This window comes from Uloborus diversus, chromosome 1, assembly GCF_026930045.1.
Source record: "Uloborus diversus isolate 005 chromosome 1, Udiv.v.3.1, whole genome shotgun sequence".
Lineage (NCBI taxonomy): Eukaryota > Metazoa > Arthropoda > Arachnida > Araneae > Uloboridae > Uloborus > Uloborus diversus.
Genome location: NC_072731.1, coordinates 70,363,459 through 70,378,790, shown reverse-complemented (window position 1 = coordinate 70,378,790; position 15,332 = coordinate 70,363,459). Strand labels below are relative to the sequence as shown.

The 15,332-nt window shown below is 33.0% G+C and overlaps 2 protein-coding genes across 2 annotated transcripts; one reads left to right on the top strand and one right to left on the bottom strand.

The window, feature by feature from the left end:
* The first annotated feature begins 433 nt into the window (after positions 1 to 433).
* LOC129225127 (uncharacterized) lies at positions 434 to 6,102 on the top strand. The gene is made up of 2 exons (XM_054859722.1): positions 434 to 610; positions 4,687 to 6,102. The coding sequence occupies exons 1-2, from the start codon at positions 434 to 436 to the stop codon at positions 6,100 to 6,102; spliced, it is 1,593 nt and encodes a 530-aa protein (XP_054715697.1).
* A 2,329-nt stretch (positions 6,103 to 8,431) lies between these two features.
* Positions 8,432 to 12,358, bottom strand: LOC129225030 (uncharacterized). The gene is given in 3 exon segments (XM_054859610.1): positions 8,432 to 9,141; positions 9,144 to 9,604; positions 12,231 to 12,358. Coding segments are annotated over 3 exon segments (1,299 nt in total).
* Positions 12,359 to 15,332: the final 2,974 nt, after the last annotated feature.

Here is a 15,332-nt window from a genome sequence, read left to right as displayed (position 1 = left end):
TGTTTTTCTAAAAAGTTGATTGAAAAGCAACATTTATCGTAAAAGTAAGTCATGTGGTACACATCAGCTTAGTTTTTTTTTTAATTAATATAATAGCACGTTACACTTCCAAATTGTAAATTGAATTAATCGCAAAAAATAATTGTGGAATGGACAATTACAGCCTTTTTTTTTTTCTCTCTTAATTTACTCAGAATGGCCTACGAAAGCCAGAAAACATTTTTTTTCCGTTTTTAAAGCGATATTTTAAAAGTTATTAACAGTTAAAAATAGATTAGTTTCGGTTTCTCCCGAAACGGGAAGCCACGTGACATTACAGGAAGTGACGATTTATGTGGCTCACTCCTATGTTGACACCGTCTTCCCTCATTGTGCGTGTGCTTTCGCGGCGTGATTTCCTTTTTTCTGCCTGGAAATAAAAGTATTGTGATATATGCCTAACAGATACAAGTATTGTATTGTGCCAATGTGCACAAATTCCACCAGTAAAGCTCCAAACAAAGTATTTTTTGATGTGCCAAGAAATAAGACTGACAGACAAAGATGGTGCTTCGCAATGAAGCGTCTCTCAGAAACTTCTGTTCGAAATGTCTGCCAAGATCACTTTGATGTAAGTATTTCATCTATTTATACTTTATTCGATGTCTTCTACTTTCTTTAATGTGTAATCAGTCCTTAGTTTAAAATCTGATTGTTTCTTTTATCGCTAATGACGAAATTAAAATGACGAAGAATGCTACTTAAAAACCCTTGCATATCGGTACTTAAAAAAATACTAGAATATTTTAAACATATTTTTTCCTAGATTTTTAATGATAGCAAATATACTAACATTTTTTTTAGCAGTTTCTTTTGTTCACTGAACTCATGAAATTTACTATTATAATATTTATTTTTAAATGACAAAAAGAATTAAAAATTTTTTAAATACCCTTTAAAAGTAACCAACTATGAAAAATTAGATATTGAAACATGATTTGCCTTTTGTATCAATTACTTGTGTTTCAAAATCAATTTGAAATAACATTTTTTCAATAATATTTTCTTCAAAAATGAAAAGGTTTTTTTTCAGTTGAAAAGTTGTGCTAAAGACATTAAAATTTTATCCAAATCCAGTAGTGGATTTTCGGGGAGGGTGGAATGGATTAGTTTAAATATTTAATTAATTATTTTTAATGAACTTTTTTTTTACAGTAATGAAAAGAACGCAAAACACACGTAGTATATTTTGAATTAAAGTTTTTTTGTTTGCTAAAGAGAAGTAATACTGGATTCTGAGGTCAGAGCTCAGGACCGGATTTGGAAATGTGGAGGCCCCAGAGCAACAAGGAGTGGAGGCCCCCCCCCCCTTCTGATATACCTATGATAATATTTTTTTGTGAAGCATTCTTTGTAGAAATGTTTGTGATTCAATTTCCAGGCCCCCTCAAAAATTTATTTTTGTATCTGCCCCTGTCCAAATTAGGGTTTCCAATCTCGAAATCCCGATCCCGAATCCCGAGGGATCCCGCAGGATATTTAGCGGGATTAATCCCGCGGGATTTTTTCCTCGATCCCGCGGGATTTCCAATCCCGCAAAAATTTTCCTTGCAAGCGTTTTCCAGCTTTTGCCGCTCATAAAACGACTATTTTCACAAGCATCATCTGAAGTTTGAATCACCTTCATTGTATATCTGCTAGAAGAGCAAGAAAGATTTTGTGTCTCATACGATAAACGGCGAATTTACCATTTAAGAACACAATAAAAATCTTTTTTTTCTGAAAATAAATTGGTATTCTAATTCGAGGTTTCAGTTTTCATGCGTTCAGCAATTGGGAAAATGAAACATTTTCGAAAACAATCACTAAAATTTAAAATCCAATAAATTACGCTTTGGAAAAAATAGAGATAGCGTATTACAGATTCCAAAACCACTTGGAGTAGCCTGAATGCAATGTTGGTTCTCTAAGCTTAAGGACTGCACTTAAAACCTTTCAGTTACAAAAAGTGCGTTCCAAAGAAGAAAGCAATTAAAAACCTGTCATTATTTATATATTCGAAACGACTTTAAAAGGGGTGACATAAACTTGTATGAATCACAGGATGACTCGAATGACAGTGCAGTAAGTTAAGTTGCTCGTGTCTCTTTAAGGTGTGATATAAAATTAGCGAAGTTATCCAAAAACTTTTACCGGGACAGCGACTTGGCGAAACGGTGAAATCAAGCAGTATTCACTCTTTTTTGTAATGAATCAAATTCACCAATACACTGACCAACGTTAATGAAGCATTAAAGGCAAGTTAAATTGGATATAGCAAAACACATTTCCAAAGAAAATCTTTTTTTTTTGTCGGAATTTGCAGTTCTTGAGCAAAAACCAAGCATTCGAAAAGAAAATTCTAGTTCAGAAGGTAATGAAGCTAATGGGGATCTTTTCCTAAAGATTCACAATTATTAAATTCCATTTAAACCAACTGTAGGAGAGCCACGACACGTGTTTTCATCAAGCGCATTATTTTTAGAACAAAAATCCTTTCCCATCCCACTCGAGCGGCACACTTTTGCTTACCAAACGATAATTGCTAATTAGTATCTGACTTTGTAGCGCTCTACACTTGATGTACGGAATTCATAAAGACTACTAATTCAAGTAATGAAAGCAGTGCTTTCTAAAAAGCACAATCTTTTTCTATTTGAAATGAAAATTTGATTTTTAGAAGAATAAAGTCAATCCCGCGGGATCACGCGGGATTGGCTCCTTACGATCCCGAAATCCCGCGGAACTGAAATTGGTGCGGGATTGGAAACCCTAGTCCAAATATCTATAATATATCTATAAGTAGGCACAAATTTGCTAGAGGCTTATACACTTGTTTCAGGATGACAAGGAACCCATTTTTCAGGGCCGGATTTGGAAGTGTGGAGGCCCCGGGGCATTGAAGGAGTGGAGGCCCCTAATCAGGGTTTGAAAAGATAATCATGTTTTTGAAAATATCCGATACCTTGATATATATCCGAATATTTTGATATATATGTATATATCCAATATTTTCGATCAGCACATGTTAGGATACTTTAAAAATTTTATTGTGGAGTCCCGCCCTCTCCTAAATCCGGTCCTGCCCTTTTTCAATGTGAAAGAAGTGAGCTTATCCATGTGCTCACTTCTTTTGCAAAATCTGTTTCTTCAGTTTTTTTGCAAATTTTGCTGCTTTATTTTCTTTTTCTTTTCAAGTACAAAGGTTCAATGATAATTTAAATTTTTGAATGAAAGAAATCAACTGTTGATTTATCCCGGAGCAAGGACCTCTTGCTTTTTAAATACCTTTTTATGCTTTGCCTTGCGCAGCAGAAATTGTATATGTTGTATTCATTTTTTTGTCAATTTGATTAAAATTCACAAAATAATATCTCCCTGTTTGAAAACAAAATAAAAGTTTTCGATTGAATGCAGAATGCCTGATTTTATATGCAATGGTGGCATCAATATATTCCTAGGGTCTACACTTGGTCCCAATTTGACATTATGTTTCCCTATCTGAAATTCGTCTCTATCAGGCTGTATACGCTGTTGGTAATGTACTGAATTTGCTCTGCTATCCCATAAGCAAAGGTGACAAGTGATACTTAGTGTCCCCACCTTGGATTCACACCAGAAAAATTACCGACTTGAAATCTGCTATTACTGGCCAGTCATATTCTGCATATTTTAATTTTTCCAGTACCATTTTGATCTTATCGTAAATTTCCTTGCACATCACAGAATGTGCTAAGGAAAGACTGGGTAATTGGTTTCTGTTGTGAAGAAGTATATTGATTTTAAACTTTTTGCAGAGCTATCGATGAAAAGTCGTCAGTCAGAATATATGCATGGTATTCCAATGTCCTCGAACAAACCCGTCACGTTATTACACTAACAAAATACATTTTCTTTGGTAAAAAAGCAAAACGAATTTATGACACTATCTTTGATCAGTTATTTTTAAATCATTTTCAAGAAAGTTCCACTGTCTTAATCGGGAACCTAGAGTCTGCTTTATTCTTGGGCAATTTAAAGTCTCTTACTAAATCATTGAATTCTGTCGAGCTGATGAGTGGGGTCCTAGTGTTGACGCTATCAAATTTCTCCAAGAATATTTTCTATTATTTTAAGAGGGGGAGGGAGCACCAAAACGAGGTCGTGCCCCTGTTCGGAAATGGCCTTGATACCTCCCGAAGCAGACGATAAATTTGCAAGAAGCACATTCAAAAATCATTTTTTTTCCTTATGCTAATCAGTTAAAACTCCAAAAGAAACTTTTAGACGTAAAACAAAAACAAACTTTGAAAGTTATGGAGGAATATTTTAGTGTTTTTCGATGGATAGTATCAGAATTCATGTATTAAAACAGAGAAACAGGAAAAAAAAGTTTTTTTTGTTGACCTGTGTTATCAGTCATCCACATGCCTGAAAAGTATTGATATTTTTCTCTGAAATGTTTTATTTCAAAATATGGCAACACATTTTAAAAAGAAGCATGGAACTTTGTTATTCCTGACTCAAGAGTGATTTGGCTGTTCTGCATTTTAATTTTTTTGGAGGCATATGAATGACAAAGCGGACATGTTTAAAGATTTCATTAATAGTAAAGAGTTGCCCATTTTTATGGAATCCCCCATATCCTATCTTTTGATACTTTTCTGATTACTTTTTCATTTATTTCAGCTTGAGAATGATACTGAGAACTTCTTTCAACATCAACTGCAAGGCGCTAAATTAAAATTGAAAAAAGGAGTTCTGCCTCACGTATTTACTTGCCAGAAATATCAGCCTCCAGCAAAATCCACCATACGAGCAGCTAAGAGGCAGCGAAAAGAAGCTGTTGCAGATATGCTAAAAAATTGTCCACAGGTGTTATCAAATGATGCAAGTACCAGTGACGATGGATGTAATTCTGATGTTCCTGCTGATGACAACAAATGCCCAGCGGAAGACCTTGAAAGACATGGTGACAAAGGTTGTCAAGTCAAACCTACTTATCGTAGTAAATCAACTTGCACCAACATCATCCAAGTTGATTTCGGCTGCACAGCCTGTCCAAATGTTCTGGATAAAGCTTGCCAGACAATGCCAGAAGTGCAGCAGCATTCAATTAATGAAGAGCAATGCAGAATTGATGCCACAGATAGTGACGTTTGCAATGAAAGTAGTGACTTCTCATGCAATGAATCGCCTGGTTCTGATTATGAACCGGAAGAAGATGACAGGGCAGAAAAATTGCTTTTGCGTTCATGCATGATGAAAGCCATTAGAAAAAAATCTTTCATGTGTTTAGGTATTCCAGATGAGAAACAGTTTTTAATTGAGTTTTTGTCGAAGCATTCAAATTCATCAGAGCTGAATATAATAATCACCCTGAAAAAAATCAGGATGAATGAAACTTACGAAAATCTTGCAATGTTATTTGGCATGTCTCTCAATAATGTTGCTCGAATTTTCCAAGAAACTCTGCATAAAGTAGCAGGGGTCCTACAGAATTTTATAATTTGGCCTTCTGATACCAAAAGCCTGAAACTGAGCTTGCCAATAGCATTTCGAAGAAATTTTTTTAATGTCCAAAGCATCATTGACTGTTTTGAAATTCCAATAGAAAAACCAAGCAATGCAGTCAACCAAAGTTTGACTTGGTCAGAATACTACAAATCTAACACGTTAAAGTATTTGGTATCGTGCACTCCTGATGGAACTGTGAACTTTATTTCCCAGGGTTATGGTGGACGTACCACAGATGCAGCTATTGTGGAAGACAGTGGATATTTACAAATGTTGTTTCCACAGTTAGATGTAATGGCGGATCGTGGCTTTAAAAATATTTCCCACTTATTGCAACAAAGGCAGTGTAATCTCATACGTCCCCCATCTGTCTCCCAAAATGAAGCCATGTCTGCCGAAGAAGTGCAATTAACAAAACAAATTGCAGCAGTCCGCATTCATGTGGAAAGAGTGATTAGTAGGCTAAGAATTTTTGCAATCCTATCAAAGCATACTTGTGTTGACAATCACTTGCTGCAGTTATTTGATAAAATTTTAATTGTAGTTTGTGGGTTAATCAATTTTCAGAACAAGTTAATCAAAATATAAAAATGTTTTTACTTTAAATTAAAGGATTAGCATTTCAATATAAAAAGAACCCCCTTTTTCAATGCACAGAAGTGTGAGCTTTTGAATGAAAAGTCATCCGAGTCTCTTCCCTCAGATGACTTTTCATCCAAAAGCTCACACTTAGTATTGAAAAAGGGTTCCTTGTAACCCCGGAACAGGTGTTTGCTGTCATTTGCAAATTTTTTACATTAAAACATTAATAATTTAGCATTTCAATATTTTTATGCTCTTGATATGATAGTTTTATTATTCTTCATTTTAAGAATATTTTAAATTGCAAGATTTTTATTTTATTTTATTATTATTTCTTCTTTTTTTTTATTTTAATGTTTGCATCTTGATTTGGAATTAAATGTAATGGTTTATCTTGTGAAAAATATATTGTTTCAGAGTGCAAAGAAATTATGCTTTTTTCTTATCATTTTTTTTTTAAATTCATTTTTAGATCCACTTATATTTGGAAATTTAGTTTAATTATCACTGATTTTGTCCATGCAGTGAAATTGCGCCAAATTATGAAACCCTGATGTTCAGAAAATTTGAGAATATGATGTTACGACATAATTACATTTATTGATGTAATCAGTTGAAATATCTGTGGATAATTTACATTGTAAATAATTGACCTTGAAGGTTAAAAGTAAGAAAGATTTGCAATACAAATTATATATTTATTATTCGTATTAATATTGTTCATTTTCTGTTAAAAATAATCAAAGAATCATTTGGTATATCAATGTGGCGTATAATTAATATAATGTAATATTACTTTTTTTATTTTATATGCATAAAATTATTAGATATGCAACATCTTAAAATATAATTTACAAAAGCACAGTTTAAAAATAAAGTTAGTCACAAAAAAGAAATTTGGCTGCGCATTGACTTAAGCAATTTTTTATTTCTGAATTATATGTTACAGTACAGTCTCGAAAATTCGATTTGATTTGGGATCGTGCCACCTCGGATTATTGAAAACTGTATTATATGGAAAATCCTTCCAGATTGAAACTATTCGGACGACATTGGAGGGACATGTTTTACTTCCTTGTGCAAAGAAAAAGAGTAAATTCTTTATTCAAATTTCAACATAAATTTGCGCTATAATTGCGTCTAAACAAGTTATGATTTTCGTTTTTCATGTGCGCATTTATGTGGGCAGTTTTAAGCAACCACAGCATGCATTTTGACTGCACCCGATACCATTTTGACGAGTTTTCTGTATCTATCAGAATGCATATGTACGAGATGTATCTTGCATATCTCAAAAACAGTTATTTGTCAAAATTTTCCTTTTAGAAATTCATGTGGCTTTGATTTGTGCACCTACTTTTTTTATTGCAATCAGATACTCCAAAAGGTATGTTAACACGCGTTCTTTGTCGAAAATGAATGTAAATTTTGCATATGAAGTTATTACCTCCAATGCATCTTTGAATACGTTTCTTGTAGTCGTAATACATATCTTCTAGTCTAATATTCCGTGTCTCTTTGGAGTTGTTCCAATATACTTCTCAATACGATAAATAAATACCTTTATGCAGAATAGTAAAGTAAGCATAAACAACATCAAAATTGCACAAATTCGCTGATTACAGCATGCTGTAATCTGCGAATATGCTTACTTTTACTTCTCAATGTCTTTTCCTTATTTCCTATTGGAAGTTAATTAGCTTTACAGAAACAAGATTTCTACTATCAGCTTTTAATGAAAATATTTTTTGCGCGACTAAAAAGTAAATTTAAAATATGAATGAAGCACCTCCGATTAAGCAGAACCTCGAACTTTTGAGACTCTACTGTACTTTCAAAAGTAGCTATAAAAAGAAAAAAAAATGTGAAGTAGCTAATCCGCAAGTAACTAAATTAAGAGTTTTGATTCTGAAACACATAAACATTACATATTACAAAATCACAAAAAAATGACTCCAATATGACATTTAGTTTCAAATATTTTTTTTCATATTTTACTTTTATATGGGAGATTTCACTTATGTAGTATGTATATGACAGTGGTGCATTTGTGATTTTATAAGGCAGATGATTTACAGATCACATGAATATAATAGTTGATATCTATATAAATTATGTTATGTTTAGTTTTTTAAATCTAAATTATCATATTTTGTAAATAATTGTACATATATAACTCATGTAAAAATTCCTTTTAAAGTACATACCAATTTTAATGAAATGCATATTTATAACAAAAAATAAGACAAACATGATTTTCATGTCTGTATAATAATAAAAATATAAGAAAATTAAGCATTGATTTGAATTTTGAATTGACAGAAGGATAGAAAAATTATTTACAACTTTGAAAGATTTTTGGAAAAACTGCTGTTTTCCAAAATAATAGTGCTTTACCCATTAAGTTTTCACAATAAATAACATCTTTTTCAATCATTATTTCCGTAGTGTTCCTACTTTTTTCAAAATTTGGGTGTGCTACGCAAAATAATGCCTTTGGCTTGTTTGCAAACAGCATTTGTAACTGCATTTGGGCATAAAATTTTTCCGTGGGCTTATTATTTACAATATATTTTTTCATCGTCTCTTCTGAAGTAGGACACTTGACTTCCACTACGAAGTCTGTTGAAATCCCATCTGGGGATGCTCCAAAAACTGGAAATTCAGGGTGAAGCATTAAACCAGTGTGTTTCACTTGAATTTGATATTTTTTCTCGATTTCCTGTATAACTTCAGGTTCAAGACGAATCCCCCTTTTGATCGCTTCCGTGGGGCGAAACTTGGCTCCCAGGATCTTCTCAACTAAGCTTCCGCTTAAAGTGGTGCACCTTGATGCTTCATGTAATTTTGAAGCAGTTATCCTCCCGTAACGCAGCTCATGCCACAGGGGACATTTGCTCTGCTCAGTAGATTGTGCGGCTACTTGATGACAAATGTCAATTGTAAGTTGTTCTTTAATGTGGTTTAGGAATTCATCTGCTGTACTGCCAATTTCTCCAACAGAAAATTCCACCATTACACGATGAATTGACACTTTTCTGCTGCACTTACTTCTACATAATAATTTCCCAACTGGGAATTTCGGAGATGCTCTTCATTTTGCTGAATGCATTCCAGCAAAATTGTGGGATTTTTTGGTGGGAGATCTTTTACACATTTCTTTCCTAATTTGGAGGCATGTAAAAACTTTACCGATGACCCAACTGCTGCCAACTTGGACCTTTTCCAGTAGCATTCTACTTCTGTTGGGGATGGGGTCGAGCATTTTCTGTGCACCCAGAAAAGAAATGCAACCGTATGCTTGCAGCCACCTGCACTTGCAGCACAACCTTCACACTGCAACGAAACTATATTTTCTTCTGCCTCATCACAAATTAAGGAGACAGTGTATGCTTTCTTTTTAATTTTATGCTCTGGGGTTATTTTCGCCTTGGTTGTGCAGATACTGCCTTCTCGTCTTACCTGCACATAACCCACTGCATTGTCACTGTAAGACTCTCTTGCTGACCTGCAATAAAAAATATCTTGTACTTGAAAGATAACACCACAGCACAAAAAAGCAAATACCAAACAGTTTGTTACTAGATCTAGAGCAAATGTAGTTTCATCTTATTAGAAATCATTAGAAAGTTTTAAACCTGTTATACAATCTGACAACCAGTTTCTGGATTCTAGCTCTTTGTTATTTTCTTGTAATTTTTTCTAAGCTCCAGTTGAGGGCAATTACTTATAGCTTTGTTCCAAAACTAATTATTTTGGAATAAATTTTAAGATAATTATAATTTTCATTTTTATATTTTACTGGAAATTATATTTCCAAAAAAGTATTATAGAAATTCTAGTATAAAAATCATGAGTAACTTTACTAAACTAGAACAAAATCGAATTCATTAAGGGTGTTTATATTTGCAATTTCCCTTTCTCTCCCCAGGAGGTATAGCAGGGTGGTTCATTAAAACTTTTTTTCAGCTAGAGTCCATGACACACCCTATTTTTTTTACTTACTAATAGTATTATGCTGTATAAGTTATAGCTTCTTACTCAAATTTTAAGAGGGTGCTCAATGACCCCTTAATTTAACATTAGCGGTATCATAAAAAATGCCACATGTGGAGAAATATTTAATTTCCCCCGCTGTTTCTTAGTAAATAATTATTTGATTGCAATGTATATGCATACTTCTAGTGTATATTATAATATGTCGCATTGTTTTTTTATTTCGATGTATTTTTTCAACCCCCCTCCACATAGTTTGGGGGAGGGGGTTGAGCTTCCTCTTTCAGTTAAAGTATGAAGCTAAAATTCTTCCAGTATTTTGCTATCCACAATATTGATGGGTGTCCCGTTATCTAGGAGAAACTTTTTCTTTACACATGTATTTTTGAACCACCCTAAGGTATAGGTGTTGAGGTCTCATAGAATCAAGGCGTGGGTGGGGGTGGCTTGAAACTTTCACTTACATATCTTCTGTCAACTTAAGGATCCAAGTAATTTTTTTTTTTTTTTTTGAGATAAATACACATGCATGTGTTTATGTTTCTACTTGTCATGTTTTATGCATCGTAAATCTTAGAGATGCATATTGATACTATTTTATGCAAAACCTTTGCAAAATTTATGTTCCGCAAGCAAACTATTGTGGTAGTTTAAATACCTTGTAACTATTTTTTGTGAAGGAGGAAAAAACACCTATCCATGAAATTAAAAAAAAAAAAAAACTATTCTGCCAGGCATACAACTTTTCAAATGCTGGTTTCGTCACCACCCAGACCCCACCCCTGGCATAGGGGGGGGGAAACAGGGCTGCCAAGTCACAGGAAAAATGAGACTGCCTCCCACCCCCGGCAAAGTTGTTAACTCAAGAGAGAAATGAACTAACCCCTGCCACTTAACAGATTCCTTTTGTAGGAAAGAAGCCTCTGACATTTTTCCCACAAAATCACTCCGACTCTATTACTGCACAATCTCGAAAAACATAATAATAACCGAATAATCCTAAAGCTTCAAGCTGAAAGGTAGGGAAGTTTTCAGTGAAAAGGAAATTCTTGTTTATAAAGTAAATTTTAATTTTCAGTCAAAATAATATTTGAAAATAAAATATTTTACTGCATTGAAAAAAACCATCATAAAAACTTTATTACACCAATCTTTACTCTCCAATTTATTAAAATAGTTTGAAAATCAAAAGTGGAATAAAAAAGTAACAGAAAATAGTAAGTGTATAGTTATCCAAAAAAAATTGAAATGCAAATGCTTTCCTACATCATCTAGTTCTAGAATCTCTCTTTCAGTAACTGTGAATGTTTCATGCATATTTTAACTTAAACATTTATTTGTATGAGAAATTGCTGTAATAGTTTTCCTTTTCAAAATATTACCTAATACATTTTTAGGAACTTTTTAAGGCCTTTTATTACTTTTATGAATATTAATGCAATGAAAATTTTGTAATATTTACATCAGTAGGACAGTAAAAAAAATCACAAATTATTTAATTCTACAGTCCAAAATTAGTTTGATGTTTACGAGGCTAACAAAGTTCATATGCTATAAACTAAATTGTAATTATAAAAAAGGGAAGAAAATATATATATTCTTTAAGCTCGGGAAGCATCTAACTATTTAATATTTATCGCAATTTTTACTTTTACAAAAAAATTTTCCTAAACGAAACACTCATATGTTTATTTTTACTTACATATTTTGTTTATAATTTACAGCAATGTTTCAAGAAATTATGCAAGTTTAATCTTTGGAAGAAAAAAAAAGTTTGAGTACATAACATTCTGATTTAAATAACACCACGAAGCATCAAATTTAAGGGTTTTATACACTACTAGCTTTTGTTTTTATTACATTCCCAGTTTTGGGTATTTGTCTAAAATTTTTTATTCCTAAATTCACAACAAAATTGAGAGATTTTGGAGCTTATTACTGAGATAGAATTTCAATCATGTGAAAATTATTGTGTTTCAAGTTTGAGATTAAAATGGCGGGCGTACACGTGCTAATAATCCATCGGTGCAATCGAAACTCGAATTAATTAACTCTACAGCCCATTTGAACTTTTTTTTTCCCTCATTTTCAAGACTTGTTAAGTATTCTTACTTAAAAAAATAAACAAGAAAACTTACCTCTGAACTTTCACACCTCTGATTTCAGCCGTATAAAAATGTTGATTTGCCGAGAAGAATCGCATGATCATTTCCTCAGTTATTTTCGGCAAATTATCCGTTGCAGCTTTTTGGAACCCTTCTTCCATTGTGCAAAACTTTTCATAAATCGAAAAATTAACCTTTTATACTTGAAAAAAATGACAAGAAATAAATTTTTGGCTTGAGAGGAACCAGCGTAAAACTCGCAATTGAAAAGCGCGTTCTGGGAAGAAGGGGCGTGACATACCGAGGCACGAATGACGTCAGGCCAATCAGGAATCGTTTCTGCTCGGCAGCGCTTTAGCGCAATTAAAACCCTTAATAACTAATGAAATTATTTTTTGTTTGGAAAACGAATTGGATTTTCGGACTCAGGAGATCATTTTTGATAAGTTAACATAAAAATTTGGAACATTTACGAGATGCTGTAATTGTCCATTAAAGATACTTAAGATGCCTACGCATGCTCAAGCATGCTTACACAAGAATGTTTGAGCAAGCATTGAGCGTGATTAGTTGAACCGCAGCTTTAACATGCCCAAAATTGTCAAAATTGTGAACAATTCGTGTCTTACACACCTTCACAACTATCTTTCAAAAGCATCCTTGGACAAGTGGTATTACCCTATTGCAAGTTTAATGTAACTAATTAACTGTTTATTCAAAACGTTGTGTACTGCATGGGGATCATACGTTTTTAAAGAGAAAATTTTAGATATGAATAAATTACATTAAAAATGACCAAATGAGACTAAGTTTATTTACATTAACTTCGAAGGCAGAATTCGGTGATTTAGGAAACGCATTTCTAAAGTTTAGAAATTTAACCTTTAAGTTCTTTAATTCTTCATTAGTAAAATTGCACTAAAATTATCATACAATATATAACTGTGTGATGAAAATGGTCAAGATTAGATGATAATGCTAGATATTTTTTCTTTGTACGAACTAGTAACGAGTTCTAATAATAATAATAATTCTCTCTTTTGCCTTACAGAACTGGGTAAAGACGTGGCGATTTAGTAAGTTTTTACCTACCATTTTTAATTCATTATATTTATTTCTCAAAATTTCGAGTTTAAACCTTTTTAGTTAAATGCTGAAATTTGTAACTTAGTTGTTTTGAAGAATGAATTTAGTTGTTAAACTGGTTTTTGACATTATTATTTAGTTAAAAGGTCCATGATACTAAAACTGTTTTTGTTTTTTATTTTATTATTATTTTTTTTTAGTTTTTAGTTTCTAAACTTTTTATTTGCGAACTAGTCAACTCCTGACATTTTCTGAATCCTGTGAGGCTTATTTTCCGGCTAAAGTAACAGTGCGCATTCGTGCTTCTTTGCTGATGTCTCTTCATTATCTTTATAATTTTGTTTGAAATCATTTTTTCTTGTTTAATGATCTCTTTACCGGCTCTCGTAATAGTTTACATGACAACTGTTTCTTTTTGGCGTTTTGTGTACTCACATGCAGTCAAGCTTTTTAACCCTTCTTACAGTGTTAAAAATGTTGCAAACACTTAAGGTGTTCGGGTCGAAAATGACCTTTGTTGTAATTTCCAGTATTATCAACTTATAATCACATTTTAACCATGTTTCTTACGTAATAGTATATTAAAATTGCATTTTTCATACATTTTTATGTATTTATATCGTTAATAATTGCTTTAATGGTAGGTTTTCAGAACCATAACGTAGTCTGAATTTCATGAGCATTTTTGTATTAATGAAATAAAAATGCTTTAGTTTAAAACATAAGTCTTGAAAATACTGTAAAATTTCAGGCAATACAATGTGAAACATATTTTTTGCATGCATTAATTATTTATTTAGCTGATTTGACAACGAAAACGAGCCAATAAGTGCTTCCAAGTCAGTGCAATTCAAACCCTTCCAACTGCCAATGAGCATGGAAACCACAACATAAACGCAGAATATTCGTCGACAATTGTTGATGTGGCGAATCTTGCAGGTCTCGAGTCATGTTCACAATAGTTTATACTTCACGTCTTCCACGTGACACCGGTGGTTCTGAATTTCACTCTGTATACCGTCTTAGCTAACAAGACTTGTCGTCTGACTCGTCGATTGGTCACATTCGTCATCTGTGTCGTCATCGCATAATAGTTCGCTTTCAGGAACAAGATCATCGGTTTCTGACACTAAGTCTTCTTCCGAAACTAATAAGCAACAACTCTTCCATCGCATCTTTAGTACGTCCGTAACTACGATATATCATACAGTAAACTTTGAAGAATATCTAACTGAACACGTAAAATACCAACTACGTGAAAAACAACGTATGTACTCCTTGAAAACGAAATAGAACTGGCAAGAAATCGATTCAATTCAGTTACAAAAACGAATGAGACTAAGAACAGCAAATTAACCCTAGTGTCATTTAGTGCGGCGCTAGGGGCACTAAAAAGCAGAAAAGACTAACGCACACACATGAATGTTTTGCCAGAAAAATTATAATTGAAAAATATATTGAAACTTGTGGTGCTTTATCTTCCTACTCATTAATATTTGACATGGGTCAAAAATGACCCGAACAACTTATGTGCTACAATTGTTACAGAAAAAATATTATTATATTTTTAAAATACTGCTCATAACTGAATATAAACAATGATCATACAAACAAAGTCACAAAATACTTTGGAAACATTTTAAAAATTACATTAGTTATATAAGAAACGAATTTGAAATGGGTCAAAAAAAGACCTGAACACCGTTGAAGGTTAATGGAATAGCCAATTTTCCACGAAAAATAATTCTAATGAGTGGGATATTTCATTCGCAACTCTAGAGCTCGAGTACGCTACCTTGTGGTGATTAACAATACTACAGAAAAAGGTAAAACATTTCATTCCACGTGTTTGCTTTACGGTAAATTGCAGGCTTCAGACAGTTTGTGGTGTAATGTAAATTCAGAAGAATAGAAAAGAAAACTTCCCACAAACACGATGAAAAGATACTGTCATTTACTAAGAGCCAAAGCAAGGTATAAGTTACGGCATTTGTTTGTTTTACCTTTTCCATCCGCAATTAGACGGTGGCTACAGCGCACCCTATAATT

Coding starts and splice junctions, on each gene's coding strand:
- LOC129225127 (XM_054859722.1), top strand. CDS start 434: ATGCCTAACAGATACAAGTATTGTATTGTGCCAATGTGCACAAATTCC. Junction 611..4,686: donor TCTGCCAAGATCACTTTGAT/GTAAGTATTTCA, acceptor CATTTATTTCAG/CTTGAGAATGATACTGAGAA.